This window comes from Manis javanica, chromosome 7 (assembly GCF_040802235.1).
Source record: "Manis javanica isolate MJ-LG chromosome 7, MJ_LKY, whole genome shotgun sequence".
Classification (NCBI taxonomy): domain Eukaryota; kingdom Metazoa; phylum Chordata; class Mammalia; order Pholidota; family Manidae; genus Manis; species Manis javanica.
In genome coordinates, this window is record NC_133162.1 from 8,790,425 (window position 1) to 8,816,304 (window position 25,880).

The window sequence follows — 25,880 nt, forward strand, 5'->3', positions numbered from 1 at the left end:
GATCCCAGGAAACACAAAAATGGGGAGCTAAGGTTAGAGAGGGGCTGCAGAAGAGGAAAGCAGGACGGCATTTTTTTCAGAGGATGGGGGGTTCTACAGCTGGCCAGTGATGGGTACCCCAAGGAAGCAGATCACAGAACCCCCCACAGCCACAGGGATCCGTGCACAGCGGTCCTTTCCCCATGGTCTCCAATTCTTGCCCTGCATCCTGTATCTTCTGTGCTGTGATCAGATTTCTCCTACTGGGTTTTTTTTCCAAAGAGGGCTGACCCATATTGAGCAATACTTTTCAGAGCCAAAAACGTCAAATTGGTGAAGAAGCGTTGAGTTAGCATCTAAGGAATCTCAACTCAGGCCATTTCTTAACCAGCATATAAATGTTCAATAGAAACTCAGAATGCAGACTGCAGGCTCCCCAGTGAGCAGTTTATACCCTCCACGGTGTAGGCACAAGAGAGGGTTGTGTGCTCTGTACAATAATTGGGATGGTGTTTTGAACCAAAGCTTTCTGCCCTTGGAGCTTCCAGTAAACTCCACCTTTGGCGTCCCTGAAACAATAGGTCAGTGACTGAGGACAATTCAGTGCCCTTGACTACAGGCTACCATGCCTTAGTAGGACAACAGAACATGCCCAGAGGAGACCCATGTTTTGACACCCAGGAAGAAAACCACTTTTTCCTCCCTTCTTGCTCCACTGTTCGGTGCTGGTTCTACCAAAGTCCTCCAAGAGTCTGGAATGATTGATCAGAGGTCCAGCACCTTCAGTTTACAAAGGACCCTCACAGTGTCCTTCTGAGGTCATCCAAGCAGCTGCACTACCCCCAGGTCGCAGATGAGGAAACTGAGGCTAAAGGGAGTCAGTAACTCATCCAGAAGGTCCCAGCAGGGCTAGAACCCAGGTCTCCCAACACCAGTGGGCTATAAAGGAGACACCGGTTCAGGACTTCAGAACGGTCTCAGGAGACTTCCACGTCCCTCTTTCAGGAACTGCCAGACCACACAGGCAGAAAACCAGGAATAACGGCATTGACCGGAACAGCACTATCAGCCCACAAGACCTAACTGATGTTTATAGGACGCTCTATCCAAACAGAATACTCTGCTGTCCTCACAGAACAGTCACCAAGACAGACCACATTCTAGACCAGAAAACACTCCCTAACAAATTTTAAAGAACAGAACTCCTACAAAGCATGTTCTCAGACCACGATGGAACTTAACTAGAAATCAATACCAGAAAGACAGCTGGGTAACTCCCCAGATGTGAGGGTTAAACAACATATTCCTAAATAGTGCTTGAGTCAGATAGGTCCCAAGAGTCATTTGAGAGTGAGACACACTTGCATCCAAACCCCCGCCCCGCCTCCCTACTGGGTAGCCTTGGACAGTAACACCTCACTTCTTGGAGCCGTATCTATTTCGTCAGCATAGGGACTGGGGATGATACCACCACCTCCCTGGGAGGCCTTAAGGGAAGAAAGAGGCGAACCCATAACATAGTTTGCACAGAGCCCAACTCTGAGGAAGCCACCAGTGATGGTAGTGTTTTGTCCAGGTGGTAGGTCACAATCTTGTCCAGCACTGTTTCTGGCTCTTCTGGAAAGTACTGTCCCCAGTCCCCTGGGCTAGCTCACTCTATGCTAGAGAAAAGCAGATGTGACAGCTAAACATGGGGCCTTCCCTCATCTGTACCCAAGTGGCTACCATCTGCCCAAGCAATGCCAACTAACAGATCCTCTGTGTCCATCCACCCCCAACAAGTGGTGATGGCCACCTGGAACACTGGCACCAAAGAAAGGGCTCTCCTAGTCAAGGGATGTGAGATGACTCAACCACTGGATGATCTGGCAAAGGCTCTCCCAAGACTATGTGAAAGGGACTCTACTGCAAATCTCACCAAACTGAGAAAAAAACAGCTCCTCAGACAGACAGGCCTACCATCTTCATCTCGAGATCTGATTGCACAACTAATGAGAACGATGTTTCCTAAGGCTTGCAAACATTGCACAAGGCTCTGACTCATTAAGACAGGACTTATTCAAAGTTGAAAATTATCAGAAATTCCAGCCACAACAATATATCCTCCGAGACCATTATGTGCCTAGAGAGAGGGGATTAGCTCCTGGCTGTCACATGATGCTGTGGAGGACTGTTTTCATAAAATGCACTTACTTGACAATTTGTTCTAGGTACCTAAAATAATAGGGTATCCATAGATTCCCAAACTTTTTCTTTTCCTTAAGATGTGACACATCTTTCCTTGTGAGGAATTCCCAAAGCATAGAAACCACCAATCCTTTCAAGAAGGTCTCAGGGCTTCTATACACAGCTGTCCCCTTCCCGTCACAAACTGCAGGGAGAGTGAACAAGGTGACATTTGTTAAATCCAGGCATTGCAGATACACAGCTCTTTGTTCACGAGAAATCACACACTTCTCAGATGATACAGGCAGCTACTGGGGGCTTCAAGGGCTGTCAGGCAAGGTAACATCTGAGTCCCTCTACCCAGAGAAACTTTTCTAATGTGTAAACTGGCAAATTCCAAGTCAGCCTCTGGGACACACATGCCGCATCGTATCACCTTCCTTCTCTATGCACCCTTCCCACCCACCAGCCTGACCCTCAGGGAGACAAGATCATTGCTGCCCTTCCCCCACCAGGAGGACCCCTTGTTAGATGGGTCGATGATGACACTGTTATAGCTAATGTTGACCGAGTTCTAGTAACACATCAGGCACGCTTCTAAGCACTTCATATGATTGGATGTTTCCATTCTCCAACCCTATGAAGTATGCACATATGTACTACCGTTTTCATTATTTTACTGAGGAGGAACTGAGATTTACAGAGATAAAGTCACATACAATGAATCACACATTTAGACTCCTGAAGCTGGGTGTTACGTAACCTATTACAAACTCCTTGAGATCATGGGCTACTAAGCATTACTCACATCTGTCTCCCCATATGTGGACCTTCAGAGTACATAATAGGTGTTCAAGAAATGCTCTATATGAACTTAGAAATACAATTCATCACTAATTCCAACAGCCACACTCTGTGCCCTTCCAGCAGCGATAAACAGGCCTCTCATTGCCACTCGTTTCTGTCCTGTGGCGTGTTGTACTGGCTGGTGTCCATAGGTGGCTCTAGATACACGTCACCCAGCCGCACTGAATCACACTAGCTTTTCTGCCACTTCTGGGAACCTTTTGGAAAAGCACTTGAAATTTCTCATTTCTCTGTTGATAATAGTTTTCCTTCTTTCTTAAAAAATTAACGGCAGAGAAGGTAGGGAAGGAAAGGTGAAATGGCTCAGGAAGAATTTCCCTGCAGAGAACCCAAGCAGCCCAGCCTCAGGACCCCTGGGAGACAGTGAGGGTCACCAGGTTTGGAGGAGCTCATCTCTTGGAGGTGGGCAGGTCAGCATAGCGCTCACCCAGGGACATTCAGCAGCTGGCACAAAGCTGACGTACAAGGCAACCAAGCCCAAGATGGGCCACATATATTCAAGGGTAACTTTGGCTTTAACCACCAATAATTTAAGAAAGAGAAATAACTCTTAAAGAAGTCAGCACAGACTTTAAAATAGGGAGGAGTTGAGCACAATTTTTCAGAGACTGGTTTTCTTACAAGAATCACAGACCCTTCCAGCTAGAAGGAACCTCAGAGATCATCCAGTCTAATTTCCCCTTTGCTGAGCTCTGAAAGGTCAGGGATCAGTCACCTGGTCAGATAACAGCCTAGGAAGGGTCAGAGCCAGCTGCAAGCCCCCCAGCCCCTCCACTCCAGCTGGCCTTCTAAGGAACCCTCAACCACTGCCAAGCTTGATTTCTTCTTCAAATTAGGCCTGACCAGAGCTATTTATTCACTTGAAATATAAGCTCATGGAAAGTCTGATTTCTCAATCCAAAGCACGAAATTGAGTCCAGGATCACACAGCTCCAAATGGACTCAGAATCCAGCCCCGAGGTCCTGAGGCTGTCGGGTGTCTGAGCACAGTTAGCTCATCGTCCCCCCCATTAATTGCTTACTGAATACAGTTATTTTAAGCTCTAATGCAATCTATTTACAGCTCTTCTGGATGGGATGAAGTTACTCAAATGCTTGGCTTTTGATACTGTTAACTCACTGATTTTATGAAACCTTAATATTTTAACTCTTTAGCAAGACCAGCAGAGAACAAAAGAAGACAGCCAAAGAGAGTGAGCAAAGCCTTATAAACAGTTCAAAAGACTTCAAAATCAGCGGTTCTTCACCAGGAAGCTGAGGCCAGCCTCCGTCTTTGGAGGCCTTCCCTCATCAGGTCCAGGAGAGACCAGGCAGGAGAGGTCCATGTTCATCGGGACTATGTTTGGGGGAAGGTGGGCAGTAGAAGCATACAGTAAAAGGAGAAATGGACTAGATTTCTAACGTCTGGGGAGACTTGTTCAGGCCTTTTGCCTAGCTTCTTGGACATTTTTAGCAGAGATCTGCAGCGCTGCACTTCCTGGCGAGTCATCTGCAGTGTCTGGGAATCCAGAGCGGCCTCTCTCTCCCCAAAAGCAGTTTGAAAACATTTTTACTACAACCCCTTCAGCTCTTTTACTTTTCTTCAGCAAGGGCTGCATTGATGGCAACTGGGGCCAAGCAGGTCCTCTGGCCCCAGTGCCTGGGGAGTGAAAGCTGTACCATGTGCTGTGCTGCATCGCAAGGCCATGGCCATCTGGAGCGTTGTTTATTCCAGCTGTTTGCTGCAACTTAGTTGACTTACAACCATAGTTTCTCTGTCAACAGGTCAGCATGGTGATTATGAATGGGCTCTGGACCAGATACACGGGTTCAAGTCCTGGGCAAGGAACTGCTTGGTGACTGTCTCCCAGGGGTAGCCTTGGGAAGACTGCAGCACACCCTCCCAGGACTGCTTGGAGGATCAAATGGGTTAATGCACACCTGGCACAGAATAAGCACTAACATATGTTGGCCCTTATTATACTATTATTAATTGTAATTTCTTTCTATTTTGGAGTCTCCTAACCATAAAGAGTTTTTGCTTTAAACTAATCCAAAGTGCACATGGCGGAAGGTGACAGATTTTTGTTCTCTAGAATAATTGTACACTTTCCCATCCAAACCCTGACAGCCGCACTGATTTCTGAAATAGATGATCTGCCTTCATTTCCAGAACCATGATAAGAGACACTCTCTGAAGTCTTCGTTAAACAGTTTACAAATAAAAGTGCTTTCTTTTAAACGGTGACACATTCCTCTATTCAAAGATGCACCGCGACTCCCAAGTGCTGCTCGGTCTGAAGCAATTTCCTACCTCTCTTCCCTCACTCCCTGCGCCTGACAAACCCTCCTTACGACCATGGAAACCGTGCAGCCTGCTCCTGTCAGGGGAGCTGCATCTCCACATCCTCACACGGCCCACTCCAACTTCAGGCCTCCAGCCCAAGGGCACCCTTCTCCAAAAGGTCCACCCTAGCTAAAAGAGCACTCCTGCCAGCTGTCTCAGCCAGAGCAGGCGGCCAATTCACCCCCTTTAACAATGACGTCAAGGGACCCGCTCGTGGGCTGGGCTTCCACTGAATGAAGTCTCGGCTGCCAGGCTCCTGTCCTCAGAGGTACCTCCGGGAAGAGTTGGCCTCCCAAGGGCAGAGTGTTAGATGTGGGGAGAGGGAAACGCAAAGCCCAGCTCTACATTAAGGAAAGACTGGATGGCCGTGTATCCCCAGCCCTCTTATTTCTTGATTCATTCACATTTCCATTCATCCATCAGGAGCCTCTTATAGGTGAGGCAGGCAGGCAAAGCACACACAGCGCTGAACACACTGCAGAGCTCAATAAATATCTGCAGCAGAAGGGAAGGGAGAGACCAGCACCCGCCCTCTGTCTCTCCTTTCAAGGCACACTCATCCTTCTGTGCTGTCCCTGCCTGGCTCTCCGGGGAGCCTGCTGTGGGCCTCAGGGACAACTGGAGAGGACCTATTTCTCTCCCCCCAGCGCCTACTAATGACTCTCCCCGACACCAAAGCTCACTAAGCGACTCTGCCTCTCTGGTAATAAATCAGGGGCTCAAATTGGGCCACTTAGGATCCCACGCCTCAAGACTACAAAGTAACAGCTGGCTTGATTTTGACAACGATATGCAATATGCTTTTGTAAAGCCACCCCCTCACACCCAGACTCTTGGGGCAGCCCTAACTCCCCACCCCTGTGGTCCACAAGCCACCACCACTCAGCCAGGCTCTGCCAGACTTTCTTTATGAAGCCCCAGTTCAAGAACATCTGAGTACACAGCACAGCCGGGCCTCGACTCTGGGACTCTGCGCCACCAGCCTGGGTCACTCCTGTTGCCCTCCCCAAATGTCCCCAGTCTGGCCAGTGTGTACACCACCTCCCAAACAGGTCTCAGGCCTTCCCAGGCTGTTCTCTACTCTGCCTGGGATGTACTTCCCAGAACTCTGGAAACTTCCTTTACCCTGCCTGACCTCTGTTCCTCGGCCTGGGCAGCTGAGCACTGGGCTGGCTCTGCGTAAGGCTCGCTGGGTTCAAATTCCAGCTGAGTGGCCTTGGGCACATCACTCCACATCAGTCTCTATCTGTAAAACAGGACGGTAGCAGAAGCATTCTCCTCCAGGGTCCATGAAAGCAGATGAAGTTGCCTGTGCAGCACACCTGGGACGCGGACTGGGGCACAGAGTGGGCACTCAACCCGTTTTTCCTTCATGTCCACCCTTCTGTCGCTGTTAGATCACTTCTCTCCGGCCTAACTCTCCTCCAGCCCCGCATTAGGCTCTTTTCTGAGCAGGGAAGCTGGGCTTCCTGCCCCTGGGTGGGAATACACAGCCTCCAATTTCTCCTACACCCCTCTGGCACCTTCTTCGCCGTGTGAGCCCTGTTGTGCCAGCCCTAGTTAGTGGTCCTGGACCAGAATAAAATCTAGACAGGCCCCTCCCGCTGGGCTCCCCTCTCCCCTCTCCAAGCACTTCCCCGTGAGCAGGCGGCCAAGGGCACCGCCAAGCACGGCGGCCCGGCCCTGCACGGCTGGACTGGCCACAGCTGAACCCCGGAGGTTGTTTCCCACATGCTCTCTGCCTGCAGATGAGAAGCATCGCTCTGGAAGGTCCCGCGGGCGAGACCATTTCTCCACCACTCCCCCTGCCAGAACCGGTTTCCTTGACACAGAAGATGCTTAAAGAAGGAGGAGCACGCTGCTGCTTCATCCCTACCCCGAACCCCTGCCCCTTCTGCCTCTGCAGATTTCATGACTCAATGTCCCGTTCAGATTATTCCAAAAGAGCCACTTTTATTTTTGTAGGGTTGACTCAAAACACGGGAAGCAAGGCAGGCAGCGAGGCTCCTGCAACGTCGGCGGTGCTAACCCGGCTGCCTGCCCGGACAGACCATCTGGGGAAACCAGAGCGGGTCCGGCAACTCCGGTCCTTTCAAATACAAAGCTAAATAAAGTTTCAGCGGACAGGGTCCCCAGTAAAATGAATGCTGGGTTAATTTTAAGGGAGGAGGGGGAGGCGGATGCAGAGAAGTAGAGGCAAGAGAAATGACAGACACCGATCCCAGAGGTCCCTATGGTTCCGGTTCGCTCAGCACAGGGGCCATTCCCCAGTCCCCAGAACTTCTCTCCGCTTCATGCCCACATTCCTCTCTTGTTTGTACCCGTTCCCCGGCGCTGTGCGGTTCCCCGTGGGGCACCCATCAGCTGGCCAGCGGCGGGATGTCCCGTCACTCCGGCCCCGGGCTGCGGGGACAGAGCGCTCCCAGCACCCGCCGGGCGCGGAGCCCACCCCGTGCTGGGCGCAAAGCCTAGTTCCGAGGAAGCCCTCTCCCAGCGAGTGGGTGCCCTCAACACCCCGCACCGCTGAGCTGCCCTTCGGCTCCCGCCGTGCCGCCGGGCCTGGCCAGCGCTCGGAGGGCGAGACCGGGGAGCTCCCCGGAGCCCAGCGCGCCGCGGGCCTGGGGACGCCTCCCGCTGGTACCTTGGCCGCAGGCGCCGCGCTGCAGGACGATGACCGGCGGCTGGTGCAGCCTCTCGGAGCGGCGGCTGGCGGCGCGCAGCTGGCACAGGTTGGCGTAGGTGTTGGCATCGCTGCCGCACACCGGCTCGCCGCTGGCGCACACACAGAGGCCGGCCTGCGCGCGCCGCCGCACGGTGGCCGAGGCGGGCACCCCGAAGGGCACCACGCACTGCAGCCCCTCGCCGCACGGGCCCTCCTGCAGGCCGCACGCGGCTCCCTCGGGCGCGCCGCACACCTCGCAGCAGCCGCACGCGTCGCGGACGCGGCCGCCCTCACAGGGTCCCGGCGGCGGGGCGCAGCGCGCGAGCTCGCAGCGCTCCGGACACTCGGCGGCGGCAGGCGCCGAGCGGCCGGCCCGAAGGAGCTGCGCCGAGACGGGCGCCGCGAGCAGCAGCAGCAGCAGCAGCGGGAACGAGGCGCGCGGGGGCTGCATGGCGGCTCCGACGGCGGCGGCGCGCTGGCGAGGGCCGGAGAGCAGCGCCGGGAGGAGCGCGGGAGGGACGGGGAGCCGGTGCGAGTGCGCGCGGCCGCGCGGCCCAGCCCATTGGCCTCGCGGCGGTGACGCGCCGCCCCGGGGCCTGGCCGGGCGCCCGAGAGGGGGCGGCCGGATGGCGGGCGGGCGGGCGGGGGCCGCGGGGGGGTGGCAGGACGGGGCCCGCCCTTTCGCGGGGCGCAGTTTCCCGGTCTACGCGTCCTCTTTATCCGCCTTTCGCGGGTTCAGTCATCGCCACTCGAGACCTTAAAACTAAAAAGGGACTCAGCGCCGGGGATCCTCCGGCCGCCCCGAGCCAGCGGGCCCGGAAAAGCTCCCGCAAACTGCCAAGGTGGAGACCCGCCCCGGCAGCGGGAGGGGCCGCTGCTCAGACCTTGGGCGGCGGCGGCCCCGCTGGCCCTGGTCACGAGCTCCCGGGGAGGAGGACGAGCACCTCTGGACTTGCCCCCGGTGCTCAGCACGCGCGACCGTGACCGCGGACCCTGTGCGGCCGCACACAGAAGGCGGCACCCGCAGGGCTGGCAGAGAGCCAGCGCCTGACCCACTGTTAAGTTAAAAAGCAAAAAGCAGTAACACTTAAAATGTAATCATTCACGTCTGATTCTTTTTAAAAGTTGTTACGGACGCAAGGCATGCTTGGGCAGGCACAGAATAGTTCCGGAAAGCCCCTTGGGGAGTTGGTAACGAAGGGGGAGGGGGGCGCGGGGTCTAGGGAGAGAGTGGGGCATTGTACTGTTTGAATTTTTCACTACATTCATGGTTTTCTTAAAACACTATTGTTAAACGGAAGAGCTCCCCTTGATCTCCCACCAGAATCAGGTGCACCTTTTAGGACAGATACAAATCTAGGCAGGGGCGACCTTAAGGAGCTCCCAGTGCCAGGGAGGCACCAGGCCTCAGGGCGGTGGCCTCCCACCCAATGCCCAGCAGATAGGCAAACTTGCACCCCGCCAGAGTAGAGACCTTCAAGGGCAGGTGGGCTGGCAGGCTGAGAGCGCTGACCTTGGGGTGGACTAGGCTGGCCTGGGAGGCTTGGGAGTTCTATTCTTCAGTATTTGGGTTGTTCCCTTGTGTGCCTGATACATTTCCAACAACAACAACAAAAATGTTTTTAAAAAGTAAAATCCAAATATTTATAACCACCCTCCCCTCCAAAGCACCGCTCAGATATCGGGCTCTCTTAGCTTCCAGAGTCCAGGGGGGTTCTTGGAGCCAAGAGCCAAGAAACAGGAGGTCCAAGAGCATGGAGCCTGAGGAAGATGCTGGGGGCCTGAGCCTGGGTCCCTAGACCCGAGGGCAGTATTTCCTAAAGCCAGAACCTAAAGCCTGTGAGAATGGAAGCCTTGCCCCAGAATTCACTCAGCCCTGGGCACCAGAGGGGCAGGGGGCATACCCCTGCTGGGGCCTTGGGTTCCTGGCTAGCTACCACTATAAAGGGGTGGGGTGAGGGAAATAATAGCCAAGTCCCGCAGAAATAAGGACTCTCCCTACTGCGGTGGGCAGATGAAACAAGCAGGACCTGTAGTGTGAATAAGTTGGTGAAAACTTTTTATCCAGTACTCTTACAGATGAGAAAATTGAAAGGCAGAAGGCTGTGACTCCCCGGGCCTCACCCCACAGCTAACAGAGATGGAGGCAGGCACCCTCCCGGCCATCTCTGCCTGCAAGCCCATCCTCCATCTCCACGTCGCCAGACTGCAGAGTGAACCAGCTGATTGAAACAAAACGTGACTGCAGCTTCCCCACTGCTTCAACACGCTCCTTCCCTGTCAGAGAATAAGTCCCTGAGGGGCCACTGAGCCCTCACCACCCCCTGGCCCTGGCCCCCACGCCATCCCCACGCCTCTATCACTTTGCTGCCCCAGTGCTGAGTAACTTGCATCTTCTGGAACATACCTTCCCATTTAATGCTCTTCCCTCCTCTTGAAACTCCCTTCCTCCCCTCCAGGATGGGTTAGTGTGACTCAGTGAGGCAGGCAGGAGCCATCTGAGGGGCTTGGCTTCAAAGACCTACTGCTGGTCCTTAATTCTGTGACTTTTGGCAAGTTGCTTAAGAACCTCAAGGACTTTGATTAGGAAATGGTGGTGATGGCACGTCTCCCCGTCTCCCCGGAGTGACCGACCTAAGGGTATTCATAGACTGGAGTCACTCTTGTGATGGGTCACAGCCCAGAAGTGGGGTCTGTAACGGTGGTGATCAGCAGAGCAAGACCCGGGGGCTGCCGGGCTTTTGCACCAGGGAGGGGAGATGGCACTGCACTGCCGCTGGAAGCCACGCTGGTGGTTTCATCTGGAGGAGGGAACCGAGGGAGGAATGGGAGACCAGCAGAACCCGGAAAGCAGAATTCTCAAGCCCAAGGTTTTAGAAAGGCCATGATCACATCATAATGTGTCCCAAGTGTGGGGGCTCACCCATCTGCTCTGACGATACACACCCAGAAGACACCTCAGTGGAGGGGGTCCCACCAAGTCCTTCAACTCTGCACTAAAGAAATGAAAGTCCACAGGAAGGATTACAGGGCATCCAATCGGGAGTGCAGCGTGGAGCACCCAGTCAATGAGCCGGAACCCAGCGTCGGGGATGGCCACCACTCCGTGCTCTGTCCTCACACTTCCATGCCTATGAGTAATGCTTTTGATCCGAAAGGGTTGTTCTTTCTCTGCTTTCTTTCTTTCCCCTCTGATGCCATGTATAAAGACTGTGTCTTAAAAGATGGATTACATCATGAAAACTCATTTTTCTCTCACCAGGTCTTGACACAGAATCCTAGAGAGGATTTTTCCAGAGAAAGGGGGGCAGTTCTGAAATCTCACAGCAAGTTCTCTGCCATCCTCTCTGTGGCCCAGATTTGCACGTAAACTTTAATCCTGAACAAAGTCAAGTCTATTTGTGAATAATGAACAGCGAGACACCATGGCCGACAAAGTCTTGGTTAGGACACGAGGCGTTTCAGCTGGAACACAGCAACCATGTCTGGGCTGCCCAAAAGGCGAATGGTCTTCCACTGGGGCCTCTATCTTCCCAAATGTGTGAAGGATGTAGAATGGCTAGGGATTAACCCACAGGACCTAAAACCTAAGGAGCTGTAATAATAACACTGACTCTTCCTATAGTCTTAACACTTCCCTAACTCAGTAATTTCCAGCATCTCTCAGTCCCAGCAAAATGAAGTCCAAACTTCTTAATCCAACATCCAAAATGCTCCATGCTCTCACCCAAGCTGCCCCTAAGCCCAGCTTGTTCCAGGGTGGCAGACATCCCAAATTGGCCTTACCACCCATTCCCTCCCTCTGCAGAGTAATAGAATGTTGGCTGGGGAGATGCTGCCCAGATAAAAGGTGGCTTCGGGGCTGGTTTTGGTTCCCTTCCCTTTGAGTACCAGGCACATTCCCATCACCTCCCATCGCACACCATGGGAAGGCCTCAATCTCTGACGACAGGCGCACCCTGGTCCAGCTTCTCTGAATAGTCCCACACCGGTTTCAGTTTGGTTTAGTTCAAGAGAAACTTGAGCAGCTGCCATGTGCTGGACACTCTGCTGGACACTGGAGATGGAGCATTGAATATCTGAGCCCCCGCCCCCAAGGAGCCCAAAGTCGAGAATTTTCTGCATTGATGGAAATGTTCTCTACCTGTGCTGTCCAAGATGATAGCCACTATGATGTCTGACTAGTGATAATTTGAAATGTGACCAGTGCAACTGAGGAACTGAATTTTTATTTTTGTTTCACTTTAAGAGTACACAGCCACATGCGGGCACCCCATAGCCACATGAAAGTAGTGCCTGTCACGCTGGAGAGAGAGGGGTATGAAAACACAAGCAGGCTGCAGGGAGCACACAGTTGGGAAATTCCGAACTGCCCGGTAAGGCTGTGGGCAGGCCAGGGGTCCCCGTGGGCTAGAGAAGCAGGTGGATGGGAAGGCCAGGTTGTGAAGGGCTCCAGCTGTTGTGTAAGGAATGTGGGTTTTATACAGGTGCTGATGAGACCTCCAGGAGGCTTTTAATAGGTATTTTGGAGAATTGCTTGCTGCAGTGTGGATGGTAGATTGAAAAAAATGGTTTCAGTAACAGACATTTTTAAATATAGATACATTATTACATTTAGGTTAAGGAACATTTTGAATTAAATTGAAGATGCAGTTAATGTAGCCCAGTAGGATAAGAAGTAAAGAGATTTCAGTATCATTATAACAGTTAATTCATTTCAGCAGGACCTCTTCAATGCAACACCCCTTTCAAAAACAGTGCAAATGGTAAGGATGTTTAAAATATTTTTGACAATTTCTGAAGCACTTTTGAAATGCTCTCATTTCTAACATCAAATCACAAAACATTCATGCCTGTTAAAGAAAGACAGACCCCTAAAAGCCAATCCCAGGCCTGGCTGCTATTCCATGCTTCTTTCAAACCATCAAGATCTATATTCTTTCATTAATTTAGACTAACCTGTCCTCTTTAATCAATTACTGAAGACCAATAGTCCATATTGGCATTAACTGGCTCCTTCCCACATACTTGCTTTAGAAAATTAAAAAATGCCATGTGACCAAATGTTTCCACTCTCAGTGAGCAAACATCAAACAGACACAAGTTCAAACAGGACCATGGGCAGCCACCAAAGTGTAATAAATGACTTGTCAATTCTCTGTTATTCAGGAACAGCACGAGAAAAGCTGAGCAAGGTTATGTATAGAACACGCTGCCGTTAGGCAAGATTGTTTGACTTTAAATCAAGCAAATTATGAGCCAAAATTTTAAACATGCTTGTAAAAAGAAATAAAAGAGGGGAGGCGGTTTCAATCTTTGAATTATTTCACCGTCTAGTTATATAGGCAGTAAAGTGCATGCGCATCAAAGGCCAAACTCCATTAGCATTAGAGAGTGCTGGCTGACTTGGTCGATCAAGAGGCTCTCTGAAGTGCTTGGATGTTGAAGTTTTAAACTGATTTGACCCAGAAGGCCCAGATTCTTTCTCTACAAACTTGCTTTGCTGTTTTCTTATATATACAGCCAACTGTTGTTTTTTTTAAATCCCTAAATAACGGGAACCATGAGAAATGACAAGCAGAACAGACTCACTGTCCCAGGCCCTCCGAGGCTCTGCCTTTTCCCTCTGCCTCCTCAGCTACGGTCAGCCCGGGGTGGACAGTGTGCCCTGTGCTAAGGGAGCAGGGGCGCCGTGCAGTGACACAACAGGGGTGGACAGTGCACCCTATGCTAAGGGAGCAGGGGCGCCGTGCAGTGACACAACAGGGGTGGATAGTGCGCCCTGTGCCAAGGGAGCAGGGGCGCCGTGCAGTGACACAACAGGGGTGGACAGTGCGCCCTGTGCTAAGGGAGCAGGGGGGGGCGCCGTGCAGTGACACAACAGGGGTGGGAGATGGCCTGGCTGCCTTCAAGACCAGTCTAGTCGCTCCTCGAATGATTAACCAGAGTTACCGAATGACCTAGCGATTCTCCTCTTAGGTGCAGATCTAAGAGACAAAAGCATATATCGCACAGCCACTTGCCAATCTGTTGGGCCTGTTGCCCATCTGATTCAGCTGCAGGAGAGGCTTCTTTTCCTAAGTCATTCAAGCTGCCGCAGGGACTGGGGCATCCAGAAAACTGTCCTTAATTGTTGGTGACCCCAAGAAGGGCATTATCCTCTCTGTTTACAGCCCCCCTTTGTAAGAAGAGGTGCCCGAGATCCCCGATGCCCATTGGAATCACCCGAGGAGTTTTTGGAAATGCTGATACTCAGGAATTTGGCGAAACTTGATTAAATTTTGTATGTATTGAGTCAGTGTTGATTTTCTGATTTTGATCATTTTACTGCAGTTGCATAAGAGAAAGCTGGAGTTTTGTTTTTGTTTTTTCTAAAGAAAATACACACAATTTAGAGGTAAAGGGCCTCCATGTCTACTTAGTCTCAAATATTTCTGAGATTGAGAGTAATTAAGCAAGTGTGGTTAATTTTGGAGAATCTGGGTCAAGGGTAAGTGAGAGTTTTGAACTATTTTTACAGCTTTTCTCTACACGTAAAATTATTTCAAAATGAAAAACTCTAAAAGGTAAAAAATACCCCATATCAATGGAATGAAAAACTTTTAGAAATGCCAATAGGCACATGAAAAGATGCTCAACATCATTAGTCATCAAGAAATCAAAACCACAAAGAGATAACACTTCATGCCCACTAGGAGGACTAGTATTAAAAAAGCGTGACAGCAAGTTGGCAAGATGTGGAGAAATGGGAACCCTCATGCAGGGCCAGTGGGGCTGGAGAATGGTGCAGCTGCTTTGAAAGCCGGTCTGGTTGCTCCTCAAATAATTAACCAGAGTTACCATCTGACCCAGAAATTCCACCCCTAGGCACATATCCAGTAGAAACAAAAGCACGTATCACATGGAAACTTGTACACAAATGTTCATAGCAGCATTATTCATAATAGCCAAAAGGGAGAAATAACCCAAATGTCCAGGTGATGTGCCACATCCATACAGGGGAATATTACACACCCATAAAAAAGAATGAGGCACTGACCTGCTACAACATGGATAAGCCCTGAAAACATTATCCTAAATGGAAGAAGCCAGTCACAAAAGATCGCATATATAGGATTCCATTCATGTGAAATGTCTAGAACAAGGAAATCCAGAGACAGAAAATAGATCAGTAGTTGCTTAGGGCTGTGGGGAAGAAGGAGGGAGTAGAGACATACTAGCTAAAGGGTAGGGGGTTCTTTTTGAGGTGATGAAAATGATTTAAAATTGCAGTGATAGTTGCACATACTGTGAATATACCAGAAACCACTGAACTATATCCTTAATGTGACTTGTATGGTATTTGAATTATATCTCAATAAAGCTGTTTAAAAAAACTCCTGGGGGAGTTCTTGAGCATCGCTAATGTTTTAGTCTTCAGAGCCCTCAGAACTCCAATGAGAACCACAGACAGGTCATCTCTATGTGTTGACACTATGTGACTACATGCGCAAACCACCCTGTTACTCTAAAGCAAGGGTAATGTCCTTAGACATCCAAAATCTGGTAGCACTGGGAATTGTTTAATTCACAACCCTTATTTGATCAGCCAGTCTGGGTTCAGATGGGCCACCACATTGTCCCCTCAACACTCCCAGCAGGCTGGAGTTACTGGAATGGAAGCCTGATGTGCCCATTGTGCCAGGTGCACTGCCACTGGCCTCATTTCAGCTGAGTTAGATGAAGTAATACATTTTTATCATGGTTTTCACTTACTTTCTTCCCTTAAACTTAGTTCCATTGTTGATGTGACTGACGGCTGCCAGCTGTCGGCACTCCTGGGTGGCATGGCACCACAGAGCATTATCCAGATGGTTCGTGGCCGAGGTACTTTTCCACTAGGCCAGCGGCCACAGCCCCTTCTCACCCTTCCTTACAGCCCTGCCCTCTCACGTTGTGGGGACTGTGTCCCTCTCTCCTGGTGGACTCCACTTCGGAGGTCAAGCCTAGCTCAGTGTCTGGCACCCAGTAATTAAATTAACTTCCTGTTCCTTCCTTTTAAAAAAAGAATAATCACCACTTTCAGACATCAGGCCAGAAAACCCAGTCTCTCGCATTTGCACCTGCCTTCCTAAGACAAAAACCCGCAGCTTGATAGGAGGGGAGGGAGAAAAGACCCAAACTCTCAATTCCAGGAAGACCAAGCCCAACCACTGTGACCATTCAAAGGGAATTCAGGAAATCCTCACTAATGGCCCAACTTCCCTGGTATGAGATTCCAGAGGAACCGAAATACCCACCCAGGGAGATACGTACACACTGAGCAAGAAATGCAGAATATGAAACTGTCCATGCTCTTTGCTCCTGATTATCGAAGAAAGTGAGCATCATACTCAAACCTGGGCAGAAAAAACCCTGAGGCTAATTCTGGGTGAAAGCGTGGTGGGTGATGGTTGATGTTTTCCGCTCTCTTTTTATTTTCTGAACTAACCATTAACACTGGAGGAGATGGGCCATTACAAATGAAGGAAGGAAGAGAAGGAAAGAAGGCCAAAGCCTTTTCCATCCTGGGGAGCCAGGCGGCAGGGCATGCTCTCCTTGAAGCAGGGGCTCTCCCTCTGAGGAACACCCCCAATACTGGGCCATGCTCCTACCTGTAGTCCCTCCTTGTCCCTCAGGCACTGCCAACCCCCCGTCCCACCACCGAGCTCAGCGTCTGATCCCCATCCCTTATAAACTCCATCCGTGACTGCCTTCTATGTGTCTGGCTCAGAGGTGAGCATGCACCACGTTCTTAGCACTGAATGAATACAAAAAGCTTATAGATTGTTCCAAAGCTGTATTTCCTGACATTTTAAAATGAGGAAGCTTTTCCATGCTTTTTAATCCACAAGAACATCTATACATCTTTTTAAAAAAGAACTCTGAAGTCTTTAGAAAGGTCTTTGGAAAAGTTCTGTCTTTATCTGCACTTGGGTTATTTAAGCCCTTCCTATTTTCCCAGCTTCCTTGTCCGCATCCCTAGCAGCCGGTGCTCTGTTTCCTGGCACAGTGAACTAGCCTTGGAACTCTTCAGAGGTGGAAACTCCCAGGATGCCTTTCAAGATGGTGTTTAGATATCACAACCGAACTTGATAGTAATCAGGACAGTTTGGTATCGACACATGGATTGGTATTGACACACAGAATGAACAGGAGGAACCCCAAGTCACACTCATACAACAGTCACCCAATTTAACAAAGGCATCACTGCAATTAAGTAGGGTTTTTTAGAAAAATATTGCTGGATCAATTGGCTGTTCACATGGGAGAAAAAAATGAACCTAGGTCCCATATACACATCAAACATAAAATTAATTCAAAGTGGATCACGAACCTAGGTTTGAAAAGTAAAAACAAAGAGTTCAGGAGAAAAGGTTCCCAATAGGAAAACTTATGATCCCGGAATAGGCTGAGATTTCATAAATAGGACACAAAAATTACTACTAAAAAAAAAAAGATAGATAACCATGACAATTAAAATAATGAATTGGCAAAAACGAAAAGGCACAACTCAAAAAAAATAAGACAAACAAATAGAAAAAAGAAAAGATTGCACAAAAGAAGATAAAAGAATGGACAGTGGCATCAGGAAAACACAGATTAAAACAAGACACACCCACAAGAATGGCTAAGATTAAAAACACTAGCAACCCACCCCAAGGCAGGCAGAATTTAAAGACCACCTCCAAGCTTTCTGCCCCGTGGTGTACCTGCCAAAAATATCCCCTCCCCTCAAGTGTGGGCAGGACTTGTGGATATAGTGGATAACACCTCTGGGATTAGGTTATATTATATGCCAAGGGCGGGGATATTCTGCATATGTAATTAAGGTCTCTAATCAGTTTAACTCTGAGTCAATCGAAAGGGAGAGTTCCCTTGTGGGCCTGACCCAATCAGGTGTGCCTTGCCCCTAACTTATAGAAATTCTCTTGCCGACCTTGAGGTTCTACAGCACATGGGAGTGAATGTGGCCAACAACATGCTAGTTTAGAAGAGCACCCCAAGCTTCCACAACCTCCCCATCCATCCCTCCTCCTACTTACAAATCATCTTCGCTTGATGATGGAGCAGGGGCTAGAATGTCGGCTCTCCGAGGGCAGGCACCTGCTTCACTGATCTATCGCAGTACCTTGCACAGAGCCTGACACATTGCAAGAACACAGCACATTTTAAATTAATTCACAAAGACATGGAAAGTTTGGCTGTTTGCATCTGTCTCAAGTGAAATGCAGAATTTGTGAATGAAAATTTCATGTATGTCATCATCTAAATTTAAAAGAAAATCTTTGGTTGCTACAGATATTTTGCATTGTTGCTGGTCCTCTATGGGGTAGATTGTACTGTTGAGATATTCATTGCCCTCACCCTTCCTCTGCATAGAAGGATTATATTAGGTTGAACCATATAATATTGCTGATGTCTGGTCATTTTCAACTTAATAAAATGGCAATCTCACAGGACTCAACCTCATGCTTCCCTGCCCCTTTGAGGTCAGACTTGACCATGTCATTTTCTCTGGCCAATGAAACGTGACTTTAGTTTTACGAGTGGCCACATGATTGGCAAGTATATTTTTCCCTCTGCCATGACCACCATTTTCCAGACAGAGGCTGCCCAATTCACTTGGGTCCCAGGGTGAAAATGAAGAGCAGAGCTACAGCCTGTACAGAATGGACATAGAGCATAACTGAGCAAAAGCATTTAGGGTTACAAACGTCTGTGATTTTTGTCACTGCAGCATAACCTGGCATATCCTATCATGTAATCTTTAGTCTACGTGTAGAAGAGGTAACTTGTGTATGTCTGCCTCACTTATTTCCTATACTCCAGAGTCCAGCAAAATTTCCTGCCCATAGGAAGCCTTGAAAAATGTTGGCTGAATTTAATTAAGCACAGCATTCCTCTCCTAGGGAAAAAAACTGGCTGGGCACAACCAAAGACATTTATTGGCATTTACTAATGGCTGTTCTCCCTTTAAGCCCAAGGACAGGAATCAGTCCCAAGCCAAACTCAGTTATGTCCGCAAACATCTCAGAACAATTACAGCTCCTTGAAAGTTGGAATGGAGCTGTTTCCGGAATCAGAATGAAATCCAGTTTTCACCATGTGTTTGCTGGTGTCTCTTCTCAGGGGCCCTCATGCCACTCTAAGGGGGAGGATGAGATGTCCCCTCTAGCTCTGACACCAAGCCCAGGGTGGGAGGAGGCTGGAGAAAGCCGGGACCGCCTCACGTAGGGCCTTCATAGCCCATGGGATACAGCTACTATTCTACGAACAATGGAAAACTGTCAAAGGTTTTACTCAGGGGAGTGACGATCTGGTATTTTAGATATTGTGAGAACAGATTGTAGGGAGACCAGTGGAAAAGGGGACATAATAGAAATTGTTTCAGAAATCATAAATTACCAATATTAACAAAAGAAAAAACCTTAAATAAACCAGTATCTATGGAGAAAAAGAAATATTTCTCAAAAACAAACAAATAAAAATCACCTCTGGAAAAATTCTTGAGGCCACATGGTTTTCATAGTTGAATTCCTTGAAACCTAATGAACAGACAATTCCATGTTTTTAGGCTGATTTAGAGCATGGAGAAAAGAAACGAAAAACTTCCCTACTCATTTTACAAAGCAGGCACATGCCAATACTAAAACTTACAAAACACAGCATCCCTTCTCCCTCTGCAAAAAAATTTTACGAATCAGTGTTATTTATGAGTACACACAGGAACTACTAAATATAATAGAAGCAAAAGATTCTGCCATTCTATTAAAGAATGGAGCAAGAATTGATAAATGCTATAGCTATTAAGAATTATATTAATACAGTGTATCACATCATCTTAAGAAATTCCCAAATCCCAAAAAGTATCCAATGAAATATTCATTCCAGAGAAGACATTTTTTTGATAAACTAAAAAAAAGCAAAGAACTTCTTTAATATGATAAAGACTATTTCAAGTCAACAGCCAGGATCATATATAATAATAATAAAACCACCAGAGGCATTTCTATTAATTTGTGGATTAAAGCAAGTATACCTCATATTAGAAGTTAGGGTCAATCCAATATCAACAATCAGTCCTCTGGAAAACAAAAAAAGTTTATTATAAATTTTAGTGATATGAAAGATGAGTAGCACATGATTTACAAATAATAACAAAATATACAAAACTTTGTATTATGAATTCCATATAGCCAACTGATTCTGAGAGAATGCTTTCTTAATTATAGACCAGGGTTAGGAAAAACTATGGCTTGCAGGCCAAATCCAATCCATCTCTTGTTTTTATATAACACACAAGCTAAGAATGGTTTTTGCATTTTTGAAAGGCTGAAAACATTTTTAAAAATCGTATTTCATGACACATGAAAATTACACGAAATTCAAATTTCAGTACCCACAAATAGTCATATTGGAGCATAGGCTTGCTCATTCATTTACATAATGTCTATGGCTATTTTTCCTCTGCAATGGCAGAATTAGTCACTGTGACAGAGACCTGTGCCCTACAAAGCCTAAAGCATTTACTCTCTTACCCTTTTTAGAACAAGTTGTCAACCCTTAGTCCAGGCGACCCACAACAGAATAAATCAAGCCTGACTTGTAGCATTTGCCAATTTCCAGGGTGCAAATACCCGATTGTGGCCAGGTTAAGCTACCAGTGTGACGTCACTGAATTCAGAATTGGGAGGAGTGGCACTAAGCATGGCATTATATAGAATTTCAACATACAGAAAAAATAGATGGAAATAGCCCCAAGAGCATAGACAACAGTCAAATGTAGTAAAATAACTACGAAGTGATGAATTGCGAGTTTTAATTACCTTGGTTCCTAATGCAATTTCATTATAAGTTTATATAGTCTAATTTTTAACAATGGCTATGTTTGACAACCAGCTTGCAACAATTCCCCAAAATTCAACAACCGACCGTCACGAGGCAGCCCTAGCACCCCACTGATTTGGAGGGACCAACGTTATGGCAGGGAGGTGAGCCTTGAGGCTCGTGTCCACACCAGGTTCTGCACAAACAGAGACAAGCCCCGCTCTGCGCCCACTCGGCCACCGTGGTCCCGGAGCAGCAGTGTCGGGCTGAAATGCAGGTTTACTCCCAGCCTGCTCTGTGTTCAGAGCACCCAGCCAATCTTCCCCTTCTCCATGCACACAAAACCTCCTCTTGGCAAATCTCCTTTCCCCAAAAGCTCGTGCTACCAGGACAATCCCTGGTTGGGGGAACCACCTGCCCAAAGCCACCAAACACAGCAAGACTCCGAGAGTCATCTCAGATTTATCAGGAGCCAGCACCCTGACAAAATCACAAACTTAATGTAACTCCCAAGTTTTAAAAAGGAGGATATTTTGCAACTCAAAACTAAGGACTCAGAGGCTCAAAAATAGAACAGAAAAATGTATCTGTAATACTAAAATGTAAACTACAGTTAATAATATTGTATGACACTTGCAGAGAAATACTCATATTCATATTAAAGAAAGCTGAGAAATGGACTCCAGTATAAACAGTTACTGCCTGAGTGCTACAGATTACATTTTTGTGTGCCCCTAAAAATTCATGTGCTGAAACCTAACCCCCCAGGTGATGGTATTTCTGTTGTTTTTAAGCCACCATGTCTATGGCATTCTGTTATAGCAGCCCAACTGGCTAAGACATTAATATAAGTAGTATTTCAAATCAATGGGAGGAAAGAGATTTTTAAAACCAATAGAACAGAGAAAACTGCCTGAACTCCTGTGGGATGGGTGGTAGAGTATGTTAGATCTTAATACTACTTGCCAAAATTAATTTCAGACATATTTAACTTCCAGAAGTAAAAACTTAAAATAAGTGTATCAAGCAATGTAAGAATGTATATATATATGTTATATATATATGTATATATATATATGTGTGTGTGTGTGTGTTATATGTAATATGTATATATTTGTGTGGAAAATTACTTTCTAAGCATGACAGCAAAGATAAAATCCATAAAGAAAAGAAAAAAGACACCCATAAATAAAAGACAAATGATAAACAAGTATAATATTTAAATAAAGGACAAAGATAAAATATAACTTATATAGAGAGAGTTCTTAGAAATGAAAAAGAAAAGTTCAAACAGCAATAGAAAAACAGATAAAGGAAAAAAACAGGCAATCTATAAGATGGGTAAACAGAAATGGCCAATTAACATTACAACTCAACTTCCAATAGTTTTCAAAGACAGGCAAATAAAAATCACAAGATACCATTTTTCCCCCAATCAGATTGCCAAAAATGAAAAGTATTAGTGAAACCCAGCACTGTCCAGGATGTGAAGAAATGGGCACTCTCATGCACTGTTTGTGGGAGCATAAATTAATAGATCCTTGCTAGGGATTCGTTTGACAATATCAAGATGTGATGTGACAACGTAAGATGTGAAATATGCATGCATACCTTTGAGACCAGCAACCACACAAATAAGGATGTACCACCCTCAGAGGCAAGGACGGGGCCTGCGGTATTGTCAGAAGAGTGAAAAGATGGAAACAATCAAAATGTCCAATATAGGAATGGGTAGAGAATTTTTCATAGATACATGCAGGAGAAGACCAAAGGTTTAAACCTTTAGAAGTGGTGGGCTTGACACATAAGGTATTGATATGTGAAGGTGTCCATACTATTTTGCTGCATGCAAGAAAGGCTATAAAAGACCTTGTATAACGTCATCCCAAATGTGTAAACTTGCCTGCACACAAGTGCAGCTAAGCACAAAGGCGCGTCCAGAACAAAGTCAAGCAGTGGCATGTCAGCTGATTTTTACTTTTATTGTTTTGTGTGAGGTGTGTGGGTGAGCACATGTGTGTGATATCTGGCTTGTTTACAAAGGGTACAGCACATTTTATACACACAATATAATGCTGTTTATAAAAACATGTAGTGAAAGACTTGGAAGGATTATGACTGAAATGTTAACAGAGGTCATTTCTTGGTGATGAGGTTACAAGTTATTTTCATTTCTTTCAGCTCAAGTGTATGTTCCACAGTAAGGTGTTCACTTCAAAGTTGGGGGTAAAGCAGGAAGGCTAGTCTCTTAAATGATAAAACAAAGACCCTCATCTTGAGGAACTCCTGTTCTTACAAATGGGAAAATGTAAATATAATAAAGTGCAATAATGGCCACAGTGGATATGCGGTGCTGGGAGTCTAATGTGTTCTCAAGGCACTAGCAGGGGCAGAGTCAGGGGAGGCTTCTGAGAGGATGTGACGTGCTGTACTGAGTTGTGGAAGGCAACAGTTTCCCAGATGGACAGGGAGGGAGGCAAAGGTGTTCAAGCCAGAGGGAATGCATTTCCACAGAATTATACAAATGACTTATTCTTGGCTCTAAGGATCCCTGACAATGGAAAGTCACCTAAGGAATTTTCCATTTTCTACAAAAACTCTATTAAGGACATTGGTCCCATGTTATTCAGTGTCTCTTGCAGTGTCATCCCCAGGACAAAAGCTTTTGAACATTTAATGCCAAGAAGTTTCTCTTCCTCAGAAAAGCAGACATGCTTCTTTTGATGAAACAAATGATTACAGAACTCAGTGTTTGCCTTTTCCAGTGCCAGGAGGCTCAGAGTTAAATTGTTGTTTGTGTGTAGTAAGCCCCCTTCCTAGATTCATGACAAAATTCTGTCTCTATAGAAGATATCAAAAAAGAAAACTTTTTATTCCAATCTGAGTTTGTTGGGGTAATGAATTTGTTCTCCTCGGTTCTCGTCCCCGCAGCCAAGGAACTGAAGGGCAGAGACAGAGCAGCGAAGCACAATGAAAGTTTTATTCGAATGCACTCCCAAGGAGCCGGCTAGAGTCAAAGTAGATAAAGGCAGGTTTACGTGAAAAAAGCAGAGATGAAGGGAAAACAGAGGGAGGAAGAGGTCACTCACTGGACTGCTGCTCCGCGTAGGGCACAATCCTTTGCCAACTCCTAAAGCCAGGGTCACCTGGCATCCAGTGTCCGCTTGAACCTAAACAGCATGGGAACCAAGTCCCTCCCACCCCAGGGTTTGGGGGAGCCGCAGAGCACTGGATGGAGTGAGATGATGTTCTGAGAACTTCTTAGAGGCAAAGAAAGGAGATTTTCAGGCAGGCTGCTAAGGAGCATGACTGTACAGCTGCAGTTCCATCTGGGTCACCCAGGTGACAGGAACTGGCAGGCCCAAATCGAAGCTCTCAGCAGCCCCTCCCTACTTATCTGGAGTAGGACAGAGGGAGTGACACACTTGAAGACAGGCGAGTGCCAGTGACTTCAGAAAGGAGGGGGCACATGCAGAAGCTGGGATTCTGTCTTGTAAGGAGTTTCAGGAATGGGATAAAGGTAAAGGGTCAGAGGGCATATGCTTGTCAGGCAGTCTCACGATGTCTATCTTTGATGAGAGACAATATGTCATTGTCTATAGCCAGTCTTCTAGGTAATTCTGTAGGACAAACTTTTTGTTCCTCTCCAAGACAGTGGCTACTCCCAAGCCCGGGGAACATATCAGTTGAGACTGCTGGCCCTGCCTGAGGATAAGTCTTTGGCTGATTACCAAAAAATGGTTAGGAATCTAACTCCCCAACCCTCTACTCTTAGTTGCAAGATAAGTCTATCTTGTTCCCACTATGCTATTTACATCTCAGCATTTTTCATTATAGGCAGGAGAAGTTACTCGTGATGTTTGTCCCATGTCTCAGCTCTACCTCACCGGATTAGCTAGAGCAAGTCTCAAGGTCAGCCCAGCTTCAGAGCATGAGGAACGAACTCACGCTGCAAAGGGCATGAACTCTGTGAGTCCTTTCTGGCTCTCTGGCTTTCTCTGATTAACTCCCTGAGTTCTTGGTGGGCCCCACCTTGTTTTCGTCCTGCTCATACCTGTCTTTCTACCTAACAAATTTAATCTGTCAAGAGTTAATACATGCAAGCTTTCTCCTCGGGGTCCTCATCTGAACCATGAGACACAGATGATGATTTGGTTGACTATTTTCTCAGCTCTCCTAATGGTATCTAACTAGTGCCATTTTTAGATGCACAGAAAGCACTTAACTCATTTCATGCAATGGCTGTCTGACGACAGTGGGTCCCAAACCGTAATAGCCATCAGGATCACCCAGAGGGCTTGTTAGAGGGAGGGCTAGCACCACCCTGGAGATTCTGATTCAGTAGCACTGGGAAGGGGCCCAAGAATTTGCATTTCTAGCAAGTTCTCAGGTGATGTTAATTTTGTTGGTCTTAGGACCACACTTTGAGAACCCTAGGGAATTAGAGTTTACTATCTCTCACTGCAGGCTTAGAGCCATGGGATGATTATACGTCCCCTGAAAGGGAACCATGACCCTCCAAGAGCTGCGAGCAACCGCTGAAACCCCCATTCATGCAGTCCTTTCACAGAATGGCCATTACTTCCAGGATCTGTTTGAATTTTGCTTCCTATCTTATTTATTTCTCTTTGGGGCCAATCTAATCAACAAAGAGCTAGGTTTGGGCCGTTGCCATTTTCTAATCTCTTCCAAATTTTGAAGTCATTGACTTTGCAGGGGAGAGAGAAAGCTATTTAGTCAGCCCAGGGTGTGAGCACAAAAGCTTAACCTGAATTTCAGTTCCAATGAACTGAGCTGAATGTTGGTGTGGGAGGAGTGAGGGAGTCAAGGATTTTGGGGTCATTATGGCTTGTACTGCAGGGAAGATGAGAAAGCAAGTCCAACACCCCAAGGAGAAAGTTGCATCTTAGTGATAATTGAAGGATGGGGCAGGGGTAGGGGTGGGGGGTTAAAAGGAAAAGATGATCAGGAAAGTGGCATTCAGGCAAGTTATAGCAAGACTAACGGCAGAGAGGTGGGAAAGCCAGCAAA

At 47.5% G+C, this 25,880-nt stretch overlaps 1 protein-coding gene and 1 long non-coding RNA gene across 2 annotated transcripts in view; both read right to left on the reverse strand.

The window, feature by feature from the left end:
* The window catches only part of HTRA1 (HtrA serine peptidase 1), a 44,542-nt gene extending 35,998 nt beyond the window's left edge, over positions 1-8,544 (reverse strand). Inside the window, exon 1 of the mRNA XM_017659965.3 lies at positions 7,980-8,544. Within this exon, the coding sequence (XP_017515454.2) occupies positions 7,980-8,451 (472 nt within the window). The 5' untranslated portion in view covers positions 8,452-8,544. The remainder of the gene's footprint in view (positions 1-7,979) is intronic.
* A 3,755-nt stretch (positions 8,545-12,299) lies between these two features.
* Positions 12,300-24,147, reverse strand: LOC140850544 (uncharacterized). The gene is made up of 5 exons (XR_012133477.1): positions 23,939-24,147; positions 20,062-20,106; positions 19,515-19,567; positions 18,065-18,162; positions 12,300-12,540 (listed from the first exon to the last, which is right to left on the reverse strand). It is a non-coding gene; the product is annotated as an uncharacterized lncRNA (long non-coding RNA).
* Between the last annotated feature and the right edge of the window lie 1,733 nt (positions 24,148-25,880).